The 15,039-nt window shown below is 45.1% G+C and overlaps 1 protein-coding gene across 1 annotated transcript in view; it reads right to left on the bottom strand.

Annotated features, from left to right (window-relative positions):
• The window catches only part of ablim2 (actin binding LIM protein family, member 2), a 397,169-nt gene that overhangs the window by 67,488 nt on the left and 314,642 nt on the right, over window positions 1-15,039 (bottom strand). Inside the window, exons 16-17 of the mRNA XM_078542183.1 lie at window positions 13,315-13,459; window positions 565-572 (exon numbers count right to left, since the gene is read on the bottom strand). Of these exons, the coding sequence (XP_078398309.1) occupies window positions 565-572; window positions 13,315-13,459 (153 nt within the window). The remainder of the gene's footprint in view (window positions 1-564; window positions 573-13,314; window positions 13,460-15,039) is intronic.

The following is a 15,039-nucleotide window of genomic DNA, read 5'->3' as shown; positions in this document are numbered from 1 at the left end:
GAATGAGATTATGAATGTTTGCAAGGAAATGGAAGTTTTGCAGGCTAATATTACAGAAATGGAAGGTAGAAGCCTAATTAAGTGTTCAAAATCTTAGGGAATGGAAAGATGGTAGAAGGATGATGGAGAGATTTACCCTCTGGAGAGCGAGATCAGCCAGTTGTGCACTGGGAAAAATAGAATCTTTTCACATTGACTCTACAAATTGTTTCTGGTAAGAGGGAAGTAATTTTGTATTTTCTCTGCCTTTCCTATCAATGGCACTTGATATCTATTCATTAGAAATTACAGGATGGCAACTTAAAAATAACTTTTACTCTGATGTTCTTTCTGTCATCACTTGTCCTTTATACCTCTCTGATGGATTTGCTGAAATCAAGAGTTCATTGTGTGGGAATCATGATTTGGCTCTTGTTGTATCATTCTGTAGCCAACTTTAAATGCCTTTACTGTTCAATACAGAAATGAATAAAACATGAGGGACGAAAGACTGAGAGCTTAACCTGGTCAGATGCAGTTGGTGGATAGGAACCAGGGATTTAAGATGAGGAGTCAACTTCTTACCTTGTACTCTGTAAAAACAAAGTTCATTTCAGTGAGATTTGAGCAACAACTTTAAAGAATTAAAACAAATTACTGAAAATCAAAGTAGCTCTATTTGTAGGTTTTTGATATTGATACTGTATTTGAAATGATTCCTCACCTCGCATTCCCCAGCTGGTATCATGATTTGATTCAAAATCCGATGTCTAAAGAGAGGAAATATCAAGTAAATATATTAGAAGCTTTTATGAATGTCAAAAGTTTGACAATTGCTTTTAACTCTTGCTACGTTATAAACTTTTGCAGTCTTATTTTACAAAGATTTTTTTTCTTAAATATTACTTTGTGTGAATAAATTGATCATTAAGGTTAAGAATGTCAGATGCCAGAAGCTGATATTTTTAAAAAGCATCAAGCTCCCCTACTAATAGTGTGTCTTTACTCTGGTTCACTAATGTGCAATCCTTGTTCTAATGTCAACAGAGATGTTTAGGTTTGGGTAGTTTGAGATCTGGATTTTATGGGCTGGTGCAAAGACTGAATATAAGTACGAGCAGGCTGGTAGAGCAGGAAAGGGCAATCACTAAGCCACCAAGCTTTTGCAACTTTTGTAGATAGTGGTCAGTCTTTTAGTGATTCTGTATGAAACAAAACATCTGATAGGATTATTTGTAGAGAGGGAAACAGATTTAACATTGCAGGTTGATGTCAATTGCCCTGATATGTGAACTCTGTTTCTCTCTCCCACTGACTACTTCCAGCATTTTCTGTTTTTATTTCAGATTTCCAGCATCCACAGTATTTTGCTTTTGTGGCAGGATAATTTATTTGGCTTCACCCAACAAGGTGCCGCCTATTGCGTTTGATTGTCCTCCTGTACCAACCCGGTGATAACCATGGGGACATATTTTCACAGGCTTCACTCAGCAGAGAGAGCTAATAACATTGTGCCATCTGCTGCAAGGATACTTGCAGTTAGCATACAGCATTGGGCTGGCATAACCAATGAGTTGATGTTCAAACTTGCCTCTAACTCCTTCCAGACAGGCTGCAATGATAACTTATGGGGTTCAGGTTATGGAATGACAATCAAGGGCACCCCTCTTGCAGCCATCACATGGAGCACTATCTCCATGTTGGCAGCTATCAAATAGGGGCTCAGGTGCTGAGATGGGCCAGAATCTTCAGGTCGACAAGCAGGGACGGGCCCTGCTTGCCGAAGTTTAAAATGACGCGCAGTGAAGTCAGGCGTGCGTCCTGACGTCACCGCGCGTCATTCAGATCTTGAGTTCAGCGGGCACGCACTGGAGTCGGGTGCACGCCGCCGAAGTGTCAAAGGCCTATTAAGGCCATATAAACACCAATTACAATAATTAACAGAACTGCCCGTCCAACCTTAAGGTTGATGGGCAGGCGAAGGGCCCAGACGGCCTTTGCATTTATCATGAAACCTCATCCACGTGCGGGATGAGGTTTCATGAAGGTTTTTAAACTTTATTAAAAATTTTCAATAAAATTCATAGTCATGTCCATGCTCATGTGACACTGTCACATGAGGGGACAGGTCTTAAAAGTTTTATTTTTCCTTTATTTAAATTTTTAAATATCAAACTGATCTCCCTGAGGCAGCTCTGTGCCTCAGGGAGATTTCTGCGCTCTTTCGCGCACATGTCCCGACTTAGCCTACTCCCCCAGCCCGCACAGGGAGCGCACGGCGCTTCCGGGTGCGTGTGTCACACTGGGCAGGCCTTAATTGGCCCACCCATGTAAAATGGCAGCGCGCAGCCGATTGCGGGCAGCGATCGGCTGTGCGCCCGCCCGCGCCTGCTCCCGCCCAACAGGGAGAAAATTCTCCCCATGGTCCTTGCATGGCTGCAGACACATGTCTATACATTGGGTTTTCCTTTACTTAAATATTTGTCTGGCAATTGTTCGCCCTCTTTCTGTTTTGCCTTGGAAAAGGGCTGTCAATGGGTTGAAATGCTTTTTAAGCCTTTCCTAAGGTGTGCACAGATTGTTATCCCCCTATTCTGGCATTCCTCTTCAATTGGGCGCATCCCTTTAAATTTCAGCTACATGAGATTTTCTGCTTCCATCACCAATGTGCATCTTACCCATATCAGCCCCAATCTTAGCTCTCCTGCCAGGCTGATTTCAGGCTGGATGGAAGCTGAAATGCAGGCTAGCACTTATCCCCTCTGATCCCATTGCTATCCTGCCATGTCCCAATCTTAACCAGCTCCCATGAGCAGATGAGAAGAACACCACAAGGCAGGCAGTGGCATCCTTTCTAAATATGCTGATTGGGCCTTGACCTGCAGTTCTAGTTGGAAGCCTGAGCAGGGAGCAGTGATGGTTTCCTGGTCAAGCCAAACCTTGCCAGGAGGTGGATCATAGACCAGAGGAGGGCCGCTTGTTAAGTGTTTGAATTTTCTTTGAGGTCCAGTACGAACCTTCGGGCTTCACAGGGAAGTCTTATGCCTTCCTTGCTATGGACGTCTCTGTCTCTGATCACACTGGAGCCCTCCAGCCTCTCACTGCTTTCCCGACGTCTGGGAACCACTTCCAGGCTGTGGGTCCTGCCACCGAATTTCTGCTCCTACCTGCCGATCAGGTAGTGGATCTGGCTGGATTTGGGTGGCTTCTAATTAAATTCATGGATATGAAGCCATTAAAATTGGCTTGGGCTTGACCTCTCATTTATGTCCGGAACACCCGAAACGTGCCAACAGCCCACTGGTAAAATACACACTAGGTTGGCACACCATTTTCCCGTGATCCTAGTTCCAGTCTCTTTAGTTGTTTGTGGCAACTGCTGCTCCTGGCTCGCACCCCGATTCGAGTGCGATCCAAATTCTAGGCCTTTGTTTTTAATGAACTATATTCCTGTACGTGAGGTTGTTCAGTTCAGTTGAGCAATTCAACAATCTTATTGTTAGAATTTTTAAAAAGGTCTATTTTTATTTTTCTAATCTTTAGAAGTATCAAATATTGCAGGATACTAAGGGCGGAATCATCCCAGGTTTGCACTAAGTACGGTAGCAGGTGTGAAAAAAGCAGGTGGGGAAACCCGCTGGCCGCAATGGCGGGTTTTCGCGCTGTATCGTCCATGCAGCCTCATTAATTATGCATATTCGGGAAACACGCCGGGTAGCTGACGGGGCATCCTCTGATTCGCCTGCCCCGCCATCACCTCAGTGCTTCAGTAAACCGGGTGTCATATTTAAAGGTTGCCCCTGCAAAGAGCTAGCACTCTTCAAAGGGATAGGAAGCTGTTGGGAACTGATGGCTGCCAAAGGGAGGAAACATGCTGCCCCAAATTTAGTGACGGCTCCCTCAAGTGCCTACTGGACGCAGTGGAGGCCCACTGCGAATTCCTCTACCCCACTCTGGGTGAAGGCCAACAAGCAAGGTCACCAATCCTGCATGGGAGGCAGTGGTAGCGGTGGTCAGTGCCAATGCACTGCAAAAGAGGATAGCCATCCAGTGCCGAAAGAGGGTGAATGGTCTTATCCGTTCCTCCAGGGTAAGTCACTCTTCTCATTACCCTCAACTCACACACTCACAAATCCATCACACATCCACAGGGATCTCGCATCTCAAAGGGCAACGCCACCAACACTCACACACACCCTTGCATCTCCATCAGGTTCATATCCTCTGGAGTGCACGTCCTCATCCTGTCCATGGTTCCGCTGACCATAGAAACATTTCACGCAGTGCCATGTGTCCTGCTCACACTCTCTCCATCTGTTTTCATGCAGGAGAAGCTGCTCACAGCAGCAGGGAGAGGTCCCAGACCAGGGGTGGAGTGGACCACATTAGACCCCTCACTCACTATGAGAAGCATGCCATAGCGCTAAATGGTGAGGATGTGGACCGTTCCTGTGGCAACAGTGAGGTGCGTAGCAAACACCCTCGTGAGGATCCTGCACCACATCATCCCTCTCTCAACGCAACTGTGAATGCTCTAATTCCTGCATTTGACTGTGCCTCCATGCACTAATTATCTCTACTTTGGTTCACAGGGAGCTCTGCGATGCAAACGGCATCCTCAGCCAGCCACTCCCTCAGCTCCATCCAGGTCCTCACCTCCAGCCAACAGGACATCTCCTCCATTGAAGGGCTGGAAATAAGCAGCCTGGAAGATCCATCACAACGCTTACCCACATTCTCCACCAGCGCAGAGACACACGCCTCAGTGGGAACTAGATTTAGAGCAGGCTAGGGTTCACAATCTGGTGGTCCCCACATGGACACGTGTCTGCAGCAGAAGGAGGCAGGTTCAGCCGAGCTCCTGGCACTCGGACAACTGCTGGGGAAGAGGCACCTGTGAGGTCTGAGTCAGATGACAGCCTCTGGATTCGGCCTTCCAAATTATCGTGGAGAGTCAGCAGAAGGCAGGGAAACATAATGCAGAGCTGTTGGAAGCCCTCAACACAGTGGCACATGATATGGAAGAGTGCATCTGCCTGCTCTCTGATGAAGTGGTGACCACATGTGCATGTATGAAGGTCTCCATGGGAAGAATGGCGGATGCCACAGAGACACTGGTCCAGCAGAATGCAGAGATGCGCACAGATCTGCACTCCATTGGAGTAAGGATGGGTGAGTTCCTGCAGTAGGAACGTAAGAGGGAAACAGGGCACCTCGACATCCCTCCAGGTGCTCCTTCCCCTCAAGGAGTCATTTCGGTGCACTCGGGCACCAGAAGGGGGGAGGAGCAGCAGCTGGACACCCCTGGGCCAGCCACTCAGGAATCTCAGAGGCTGTCCTTTCCCTCCGAGTCCACTTTGCCTGTGACCCCCGCGACCTCATCCTCTGTCATCGCAGAGGGAGCAGCTGGCCCACAGGAGGACAAAGCAAGCTGGGGCCCTCAAGGCCTTGGATCTCCTGAGGATTCATGCCCAAGTCATCAGAGGCAACAGGGCCAACCATTGCACAGGCTGGCTCCACTCCTCCTGCGGATGTCAGGGCAGCACCTAGATGAAATGGTAGGCTCAGAAAAGTAAAGAATTTCTGATCACAAGTGGTTTCATGGTTGAACACATTTTGTCACTTTATAATCTGAAAACATGTTCACTTTCACTGAATAAGTGTAATGTTGTCTTTCAGCTTCATTGACAGGCTTTGCGAGTCCTCTCCCTGCATTCCTCCCCCCCCCTTGCATTAGCAGTTCAGCTGCCTGCGGCCGGCTCACAACTGATTCTGGAGGGAGAAGTGTATGTGTGGCAGGGCTTTTTGGAGCCTCGTGCAAGCACTCTCCCACGGATGCAGATCCATCCTCCATCACACTTATCTCAATGTTCCGAGCATTTTCAATGCTGTCGTTCAACTGTCCATCTGAGCTGACCTGCATCTCTGCCCACCCAATGATCACACTCCCACGCAGCACGAGGCTCCACTCACTTTCAATTTTACAAGATGCTTGTTGTGAAGTATGGCTTCAGCTGCCCTGCCTTTTTCACCTCCCCTAGTCACCCATGTATTCCCCCATCACTGTTGAATCCCTGGCATCACCTTCCACTTTCCCACTGTCACCTGCCAGCCAGAACACTTATCTTTCTGGGATGTCCAGGTAAACGTGCATGTGCCCTATCTTCCTGAGAATCCCACCCCCATCCACTTTGACCTCCCCAACCTCCTCATTCGCAACCCCAGGATCCGTGTCTTCCTCCAAGTCCCCACCAACCACCCTCGTTATCCCTTTTACCACTACCTTCGCACCCTCACCCTCCCACTCTACCGGCTCAGTCTGTCCTCTCTCATTCTCACCATTCCCTCCTACCACGCCCACCCTCAGTTCGCTCCCCAGGAGACAGTCACTGACTCCACAGGTCCCTCCCTTGCATGTTCACCTGGACATCTCTTCCCTTACTCCTTCCTCCACCCTTATTACTTCCTCTCCCCTAACTCCCACCTCCCCCCTTACTCCCTCCTCCCCCATCCAAACTCCTTCCTCCCACTGGACTCCTTCCCTCTCCAAACTCCTTCCTCTCCCTGGCCTCCTTCCCCATTCTGAACTCCTTCCTTCCCCTAGACTCCTTCCCTCATCCAAACACCTTCCTCCCCCGGATTCCTCCCCACCTCTGTACTCTTTCCCCCCTCCCCGGACTCCTTCCCCACTCTGAACTCCGTCCTTCCCTTGGATTCCTCTCCCCCTCCCGACTCCTTCCCTCCTCCGAACTTCTTCCTCCCCTGGACTCCTTCCCCCCTCCGAACTCCTTCCCTTACACCTTCCTTCCCCCCTTATGCCTACCTCCTCAGTTGCCACTTTTCCCCCCGTTAAACCCTCCTCCCCCCGTAATCCCTCCCCTCCACAACCTCACCCCACCCTGACACCTTCGTTTGCCCCCTCCTAACCTCATCTCCCCCTCGGTACCTTCTTCTCCCAGTCAAGCCTAGACCTTCCTCTCCACCACCTTGACGATCATCGTAGCAGACCATGGCCAAGACACTGATATCCTGAAGCAGACCCTCAACGGTGACCTTCCACGTTCTGTGAGCTGCTTCCCAGCGGAGCCACGTCCATGAGAACCCACCCGGCATGTGATGCACGTGTTCCTCCAGGGTTCGGTTGCTGTGGCGCTCCAGCACCTCTGTTCCTCGGATGTCCATGATGTGAGCAAGGCCCTAATGGTAGGTCCCGACTTCTGCACATCACACATGTCAAGATGTGTTCTGGGCTGGCCTGTTTCCCCACCGATATGGTCAGTAAATTTGACGTAGAGAGATGATTCCAGCGAGCAGGACTTATAATTAGATGCAGATGTATTAAAATGACATCCCTGATGTGTGGCAGTGAGAAAGGCGGCTGGCCATTGACGGGCAGAGCAAACGATTGGAAGCTGGTTTCACAACATTGTGAAACCGAGTTTTGGTTTTCCAGCCATATTGTCTGCTCACACCTGCCATGACGCCCAACACCAATGGGGACAGAAATTCTAGCTTAAGATTTCTGCTCTTATACTGTTTCTTTTATGACATTTTTAAAGAAGGAAAATATATATTCTGAGGTTCCAGTTTAAAACTATACATACATTTCAAACTTGGTTAACAAACAATCAAATAGCAAAGCACCCTTCTGCTCTTTGTGCTTCTCCAATAGCTCAATGAAACCTGGGGCTGGATTTTTGTCTCCCAATGGAGGCGGAAATGGGATTGGAAAAGTAAAAAATTTAGTATTTTTGACTGTGAATTCCTATTTGCAGTGTCTTCCTGATCCCATGGTATTTTTGTGTGGTCTTTTTGCAGATTGGGAAGGCCTTGAATGAAAGTCCTGTGTACACCTCTTCTGAGGGTGGGTCCGCCATTGTGAGGACTATAGGAAATTTGAATTTCCTTCCCCATGCTATTTTCATGAACTGGTGAGGGTTCTGGAAGCCCTAAAAAGCACACCAGAGTTCATGACCACTGGGGAGTCTGGAACATTCTGACAGGTAAGTGTTAAATGTTTTGACACCTTCTAACATCACTATTAGATGAAGTAATGTAAGTGTTGTTTAGTAATGCAGAGCTTGCGTATTGCTGAAAAAAGAGACATGTCTAAGCGATTCGTCTTGCACTCATCAGGACACTCGCAAGAATACCAATAAAAGGGGGAAAACAACAATTTATATTGTATGTGAAGAGGGTGCTGATAGGTTGGCAGGTGGCATTGCCAAGGAGAATGCACCACTGATGGTGACTACCAGTTAACTGCCAAGCATTGTTTGAAATTTAAAGCAGGCATCTTGACCCTGATTGGTCAAGGCATTGAGTCAAGGAATGAGTCAGCAAATGGCTGTTACTTATTTTGTTTAGCTGAAACAGGCGCAATTTATATACATGTTTTGCCAGGGGAGCCTCTACCACACTCTATCGTAGGCTTACCTTCACTGGTCAATATAAGCGTTGGGATTCTTACAGTTTCACATGTTGTAAGATTGGTATTATCGGCAACCTATTAAATAGGGCCTGAGCCATTTGCTCACCATGCAAGCTTGCTGTGGAAAAAGGGCGCATCAAAGGCACCTTGCAGGAGAATGACTATCCTGGTCAAATCATTTCGTACTGCATATCACGCAAACTCATGAGTGGGCCTAAGGCCATCACTTTCAGCCCTGAAAAGTGCCCAGTCTACTTCAGATTACTCTGGAAGGACAAGGTATCTCAAAAATTTGAGCAACTGGTGAAGCTAGCTGTTTCATGCTGCTACTATGCAGTAGCAACATGAGTGGTATTCACCACTAACAGGATGCTGCCGTCAAGCCAAAAAGACATTCTGCATATCACACAAATGAGTAATGTGGTATATGAATTTCAGTGCCAGTATGATGTCATACGCCCCAAAGACTGGCAGATCATATCAAACAGCATGTCCCAGCCACTGTTAACAATGGGCAGGTATAGGCCCTACCCAACCAGCCCATGCTTGCAAAACTCAAAACACAGGGTCCAACATTAGATATGATTCCGTGATTGCTAAATAATCCTCAATGTGCTAAGAATTATGTTGACAATCAATTTAAGATTGTCAATCGGGCTCGCAATGTGGTGCATTTGCATGTACTGGAAGCTACATATATTAATACACAGGGCCCTGTTCTTCACAGACAGAAAGAACATGTACATACATTGCGCCTGTTTCAGCTAAACAAACTAAGTGGCAGCCATTCACTGACTCATTCCTCAGGACAATACGTTGACCAATCAAGGTCAAGCTGCTTGGTTTAAATTTCAAACAATTCCTGGCAGTTAATTGTCAGTAACCATCAGTGGTGCATTCTTCATGGCAACACCACTTGCTATCCGGTCAGTACTTTCTTCACTTACAGTATAAATTGTTGTTTACCCCTTTATATTGGAATTCTTGTGAGTGCCCTGATGAGTGCATGACGCAAAGTTCAGACATGTCTCTTTTTTCAGCAATGATGTAAGTGTGTTTTAAATGCAGTGATTGATCATAGGGCTCTGTTCTGCAAAGGTGAGTTGAATGGACATGCATTACATTACTTTTTCCAATGGAGAAAAAGGTATAATGCGTTCAAAACTGTAAAAAAAAAATGTGCGGGGAAACTCTCCCGTCATGTTTGGACTGAGATTTAAATATCCAACGATCTTTAGCTTTGAAACAAAAAAGGCTCTGCTTTTGAATGTAAAAAAAAAATCTAAGCACCTGCTACAGTCCAATGATTGACAGGGAATCTGCTCTGAAATGGGAATAAACTCCATCTGGTGTTTCATTTTCAATAGGCTGCATTGTTGATATTTCTCAGGGTTTGATAGCTGGGGCTATTATAAATGCTTGGTTTAGTTTCAAAAGGTCCAGAATCACTTATTTCAGAAACAAAAGCCTGTGTTTACATTTTAATTGACAGTTTTAAGAGGTTATTTATTATCTGTATTTGATGTTATAAGTGGTGTGAGGAATATCCAGTTTGTGGTTCATGTTAATATTTTAGAGGTAATGTTTAATTCTGGGAAGATTGTTGATGTGAAGATAAGGTAATTAAAGTGCTGAGCTTTAGAGATTGCCAGAACACTTTGAAGAAAATGGCAGTTCAGAAGGTTACCCATGTCTGTTTAGTAGAGTCAGAGTACAAGAAATGGAACCATAAAACAACAAGTGGGCTTACTTAGTTGGAGAACTGGAGACATGATGTATACACTGCTTGCAAAGAAATGCAGTCCAGAGAGATGTTTTGTTTTGAGAGTTAGAATTAAATTAGTTTAAAAGCATTCAATGAACCCTGAAAGGCTATGTTGTCATGGAGATGGGTAGAGCTTAGCAAAGTTCTCTGGTTTCAATTTATCTGTATGTTTGCTGGGAGAGAGGTCTGGTTGCAGTTTGAATCTCATGCGGTTTTCAGCTTACAGAGAAGCTTTGGGAGCTGTTAGCTGGCTCCAGGCAGTTAGGGCTTAGAGGAGCCCTAGGAGCCATTTATAGCTCAGTGTAGCTGGGAGACTGGAGTTCATAGAAACCCAGGGGCAGTGCCAGCTTAGTGAAGCTAGCAGTCTGTGAAAGAGTTGGAAATGTGCCAACAAGTAGAGGTAGGAGTGCAGCTTTGTGAATCCCTCGGAACACAGTCTCAGGAGAAGAGATTGAATCATTGGGAGATGAGCAGTCCCTGAGCCAGTCTGAGTTGAGCGGCTTTTGGAGGGAATTCAGAGACTAGATCTTTGAAAGTGAAGAGTTGAAATTCCTTGAGGGATTTTAACTCTTCACTTTGCCTATTAACTTTGCCTGTTTGTCATTTAATTCATATTAATGTTAATTCCGAATGTTAGAGTTTAAGATAGATATTGTAGGTTGTTTTACTTTTCTGGCTTTATATAGTAATGTTTATTTTGTTTGTTCAAAACTGTGGAATCTTGTGGCTTTATTCTCCTCGTGGGTAACGGATTTCAAACTTTGTCTATTTTAAAGAAAAAATTACTGGTCCCTAACTGGATCATGGATAATCATCTGTTTGTTCTTACAACAGATTGACCACTTGAAGGGATCTGCATTTTTTGGAATGGGTTTTATGGAGGACAATTTTTTTCAGTATGAAGTGTCTTTGACTATGACAACTCTACTAGATTGTTAGAAGTTTATTTTTTTAAATGCCCATTTCAAAGATATCCTGAGCTCTGCCTATCATGAACACTGATTGTGTGGCTATGGAGGATACATATGGGGAATATGAGCAGACATGGAAGGGAACATGGAGGGCATGAGAAGGCGTGAGGGTATGAGGTGGGGGGGCATGGAGAGGACATGGGGTGGAATGAAGAATAGGATGGAGCATGGGGGTAGGAGGGGACATGGAGGATGGAGGGGCATAGGGTTAAGACAGGATATGAAGGTAGCACTGGGTGGCATGAGGATATGAGGGGGCATGGAGTGGTGTATGGAAATGAGGGGGTGACACAGGAATATGAGGGAGCATGGTGTGGAATGGGTAGGGTATGAGGGGTGAGGGTTAGGGATATAAGAACCATGTTGGAGAGCTGGGCCGATGTCCCAGTGAACTGAGGCAGACCTTCTAACTAACCCGCCTTGGCACCTGCACTCCTCCGACGCTGCCTCGGGACTCAGGAAACCCAAACCCTGTCCACCCATGTCACCCGGAGATGAAAATATGGCGAGTATGGGCAGAGGTGACAAGGTTGGGTTTCTGAACTTGGGAAATGGCCTGGCTCACATTTCCCGAGCCCAACATGAAAATCCAGCTTCTGTTGATCACTACTGTTATATAGAGGCCAGCTATAGTCACAAGAAACATTTCAGAAAGTAAAATATAGTCAGAAATTGTTGACTTAGTACCACTCAGTGCCAGCTTAGTTCAATGGCTAGTGGTCTCATTGGAGAGAATTTTAATTCATAGCCATCCTGTGCGTCTCAAAGAAGAATGGACGGAAGTTGAAAACGGGATGGGGGAAGGACACCTTGACAGTTTTATTTCTAGCCCTTATGCTTGCTTGATGCAATATACATGCAGGCCTGAAACAGGCAAGTAACCCACTGCTAATTTTAATATCTTGGCTTCTGCAAAATAGCCATTGTTTAAACTCATCTATTGGTCAACGTGTCTCAAAATAGTGCATTGTGTGGGCCATTTCTTAGAGGCATGATAAGGTGTTAAATAAATTCCAGTCTTGCTTTCATGCTATGCTGGTTGTACTGGTCTCATAGATAAATGGACTACCTATGAAGAGAGTGAGCAGAGACAAGAGCCCTGAGGTTCCTCAGAGTTGTTCCCATTCTACAACCATGTACACATGCAAATAGGATGTCCACTGCACTAATGCATAGTTATAGTAACGGAATAAGAACAGCTGCATGGAAAGTCTGGGCCAAGGTGTTTTCCCCAAGAGCCAGGAATAAGAAACACTAGCCAATTCATACCAGCTCTTCTACACATACAGGTGTGGGACAAAATTCATCCATTCCAAAGGAATAAAAATGGGATAGGAGACCCAGCAGAGAACGATGCATGAAAAATTCAGGCAAAAGGTAAATCAGAATGATTGAGTAAGTAAATCTACAGCATTATGATTACCTAACTGCATTAAGTTTATAGGTTGTGAAAACCTCTGGATGCTGGAATCACACCTGTGGCACTGACCACTGTAGAGTTTGTGGGGTCAGTGGGAGGACACCTAATTTACATGTGGCTAGCAGGTACACTTGCAACTACAGGTTCATCTCTGGAGCATACCTGAACCACTGCCTGGAAAATTCAGTAGCTGGCCATTTTTGTGGGGAGGTTTCCCAGGGCCCCTGCAGAAAACATAGAGTCTTCCCTAAGGATCTTACATCAGGATACTGATCCTGAATGTAAAAAGAAACTGGCCAGTCTTTGATGATTTCCCAAGCTTGTGCTTCCCCCTCCCCCCATGCACCCCACCACCAAAGGAATATATTTTCAGGAAAGTCTATTATATAAGCATCCAAATTGGATTTAGTCCTTATTCAGACATTTCAAAGTTGGTTATACAATACGTCCATTATTCCAATAACAAACTGTCACTTAAAAACAAAAACCTTAAACATAAAACTTGCTTACCTTGTGTGATCTATTTTTTCCATAACCAGGAAGGGAAGCCGATTTGGAGTGAGGAATTCCTGTAACAAATTGCAGTTTAATCAACCAGGAACTATCTAGTTGATCTATTGCTCAGAGGGTTAAACAATATCCCCCTAACAGACACAACATTCAATGCTTTCCAATTTGATGAATAAGGTGATCAATTTGTCAAACAACGAAGTGGGAATTAAATTGTCAATGTGCAGAATGCACTTACTTGTTTGAAAGAGTGAATCAGTGCTTGATTTTTGCAGCAGTTCTTTATCAGCAGCAGGGCTCCGAGATGATGATTTAGGGTCCAGATCATGGGAGTCAGCCGGGGCATCCATCTCCCCTTTCAGTATCAACCAACTTGTCTTCACCTGGAAATGATTTCAACAGTCAAGGATTTACTAGTGTCTTGAGCAATGAGACCAAAATACATATGCAATTTGATGCAATTTTACTTTTTTTTATATTGCTGCCAAACAATGTCTGAAGAAAATACCAATTTGAAGTTTTAAGTAATAGCTGTATGGCTTCAGTCCAACTTGCACATATCTTCACAAGATAGTTGAGGAGGAAAGCCATTCAGCTCTTCTAATTCATCATTCAGAGAGATCCTGGAGTCCTGCAATTCTAATATCCAGTGGTTTGCTAAAAAAGTTACAGGATTTTCAATACTTCAATACCCTACCCGGAAGTCTATTCCATATGCTGATCATTCTTTCTGTGAAGAACTTTCTGACATCAGTCCTAAATTTACCTTTTACTGGCTCAGATCCTTGTTCTCTAGTTCCACTCTTCAAACTTAAAGTAATATTCTGAACTTACCTTTCCCTTCCCTTTGACTTTAATACAGCCTTCCATCTCAAGATGATGGTTTGCGCAGTAGTGGTCAACTGTGTTAAGCAGGGCTCAGGAACCCCACTCTGGCATGGCAGCCTCTGCCACATTTGCTGCAGAGGAAAACAGTGGGCTGAGAAGGTGCATGATTTGCTGGCCTCTGTTTTCACTGGCCTTCTTCTCAGCCAGCTGAGCTTTTGGTTTCTGCTTGTCTCATCCAATGCCCTTTCAAACAGTTAGCCTCCAGGGGTCATGGCCATCGACTGTCCCCCAGTTGTCAGTGTCAACGTCCACCATCTTATTAATTCTTTCATGGGATGTGGGAGTTGTTGGAAGGCCAGCATTTATCCCTAATTGGCCTAGAACTGAGTGGCTTGCTAGTCCATATCTGTAATGACCTGATGTACCAGGCATGTTTCTACTTGAAACAGATAACTTTATTAAAGAGCTCTTTTAGAAGCAATAAGCTTGAACCAGGTCCACAACTAGAAAGCGCCGTCTCCTCGGATTACCCGCGTTTCGGGCTCATTCATCAAGAACAATCATGTGACCCCAATAGGCAGTAGGAAAAGCTATACCTTCAATCCCTACATTTCCTCCGCCTTTAGTTTTTTTATCCTTTCCTATTTACAAAGGTCATTTTAATCCAAAACATATACATATATACAGGTCAGGTGATTAATTATTAAGTCTCTGAGGTAATTTTCTTATTTGGTTAGAGTGGCGTAGCTCGACCACTTTAGATTTGCCCACTGGATCGGCATGATCAGGAACTGCAGCATCAGGTACATCATTAGAAAGTGGCAGTTCAGGGTTAGGCAATTCTACAGAAACATCAATTATGTCTATTCTAGGTTGATCTGTCACCTCAGGGATTAATGGTTCGACGTTAATCACAGGCGGAATAACTGGTTGTTGAAATGTCCCTACTCCTAAAATGATCCACATGTTTTTGAACAATTCAGTCTTCCATTTCCACTTAGAATGACAAAGGTCCAAGTTCTGAGACAATTGTACCAGGAACCCAACAAGATCCACTTCCAAAATTACAAATAAAAACTGTATCTCCTACAGTAAATCTTCAAGCTTTTCTATGAATATCGTGATTCAATTTTTG

This window comes from Cetorhinus maximus, chromosome 1 (assembly GCF_964194155.1).
Source record: "Cetorhinus maximus chromosome 1, sCetMax3.hap1.1, whole genome shotgun sequence".
In the NCBI taxonomy this organism is placed as follows: domain Eukaryota; kingdom Metazoa; phylum Chordata; class Chondrichthyes; order Lamniformes; family Cetorhinidae; genus Cetorhinus; species Cetorhinus maximus.
Note: the sequence above shows the minus strand (reverse complement) of the source record. Positions and strands in the feature narration are given on the sequence as shown.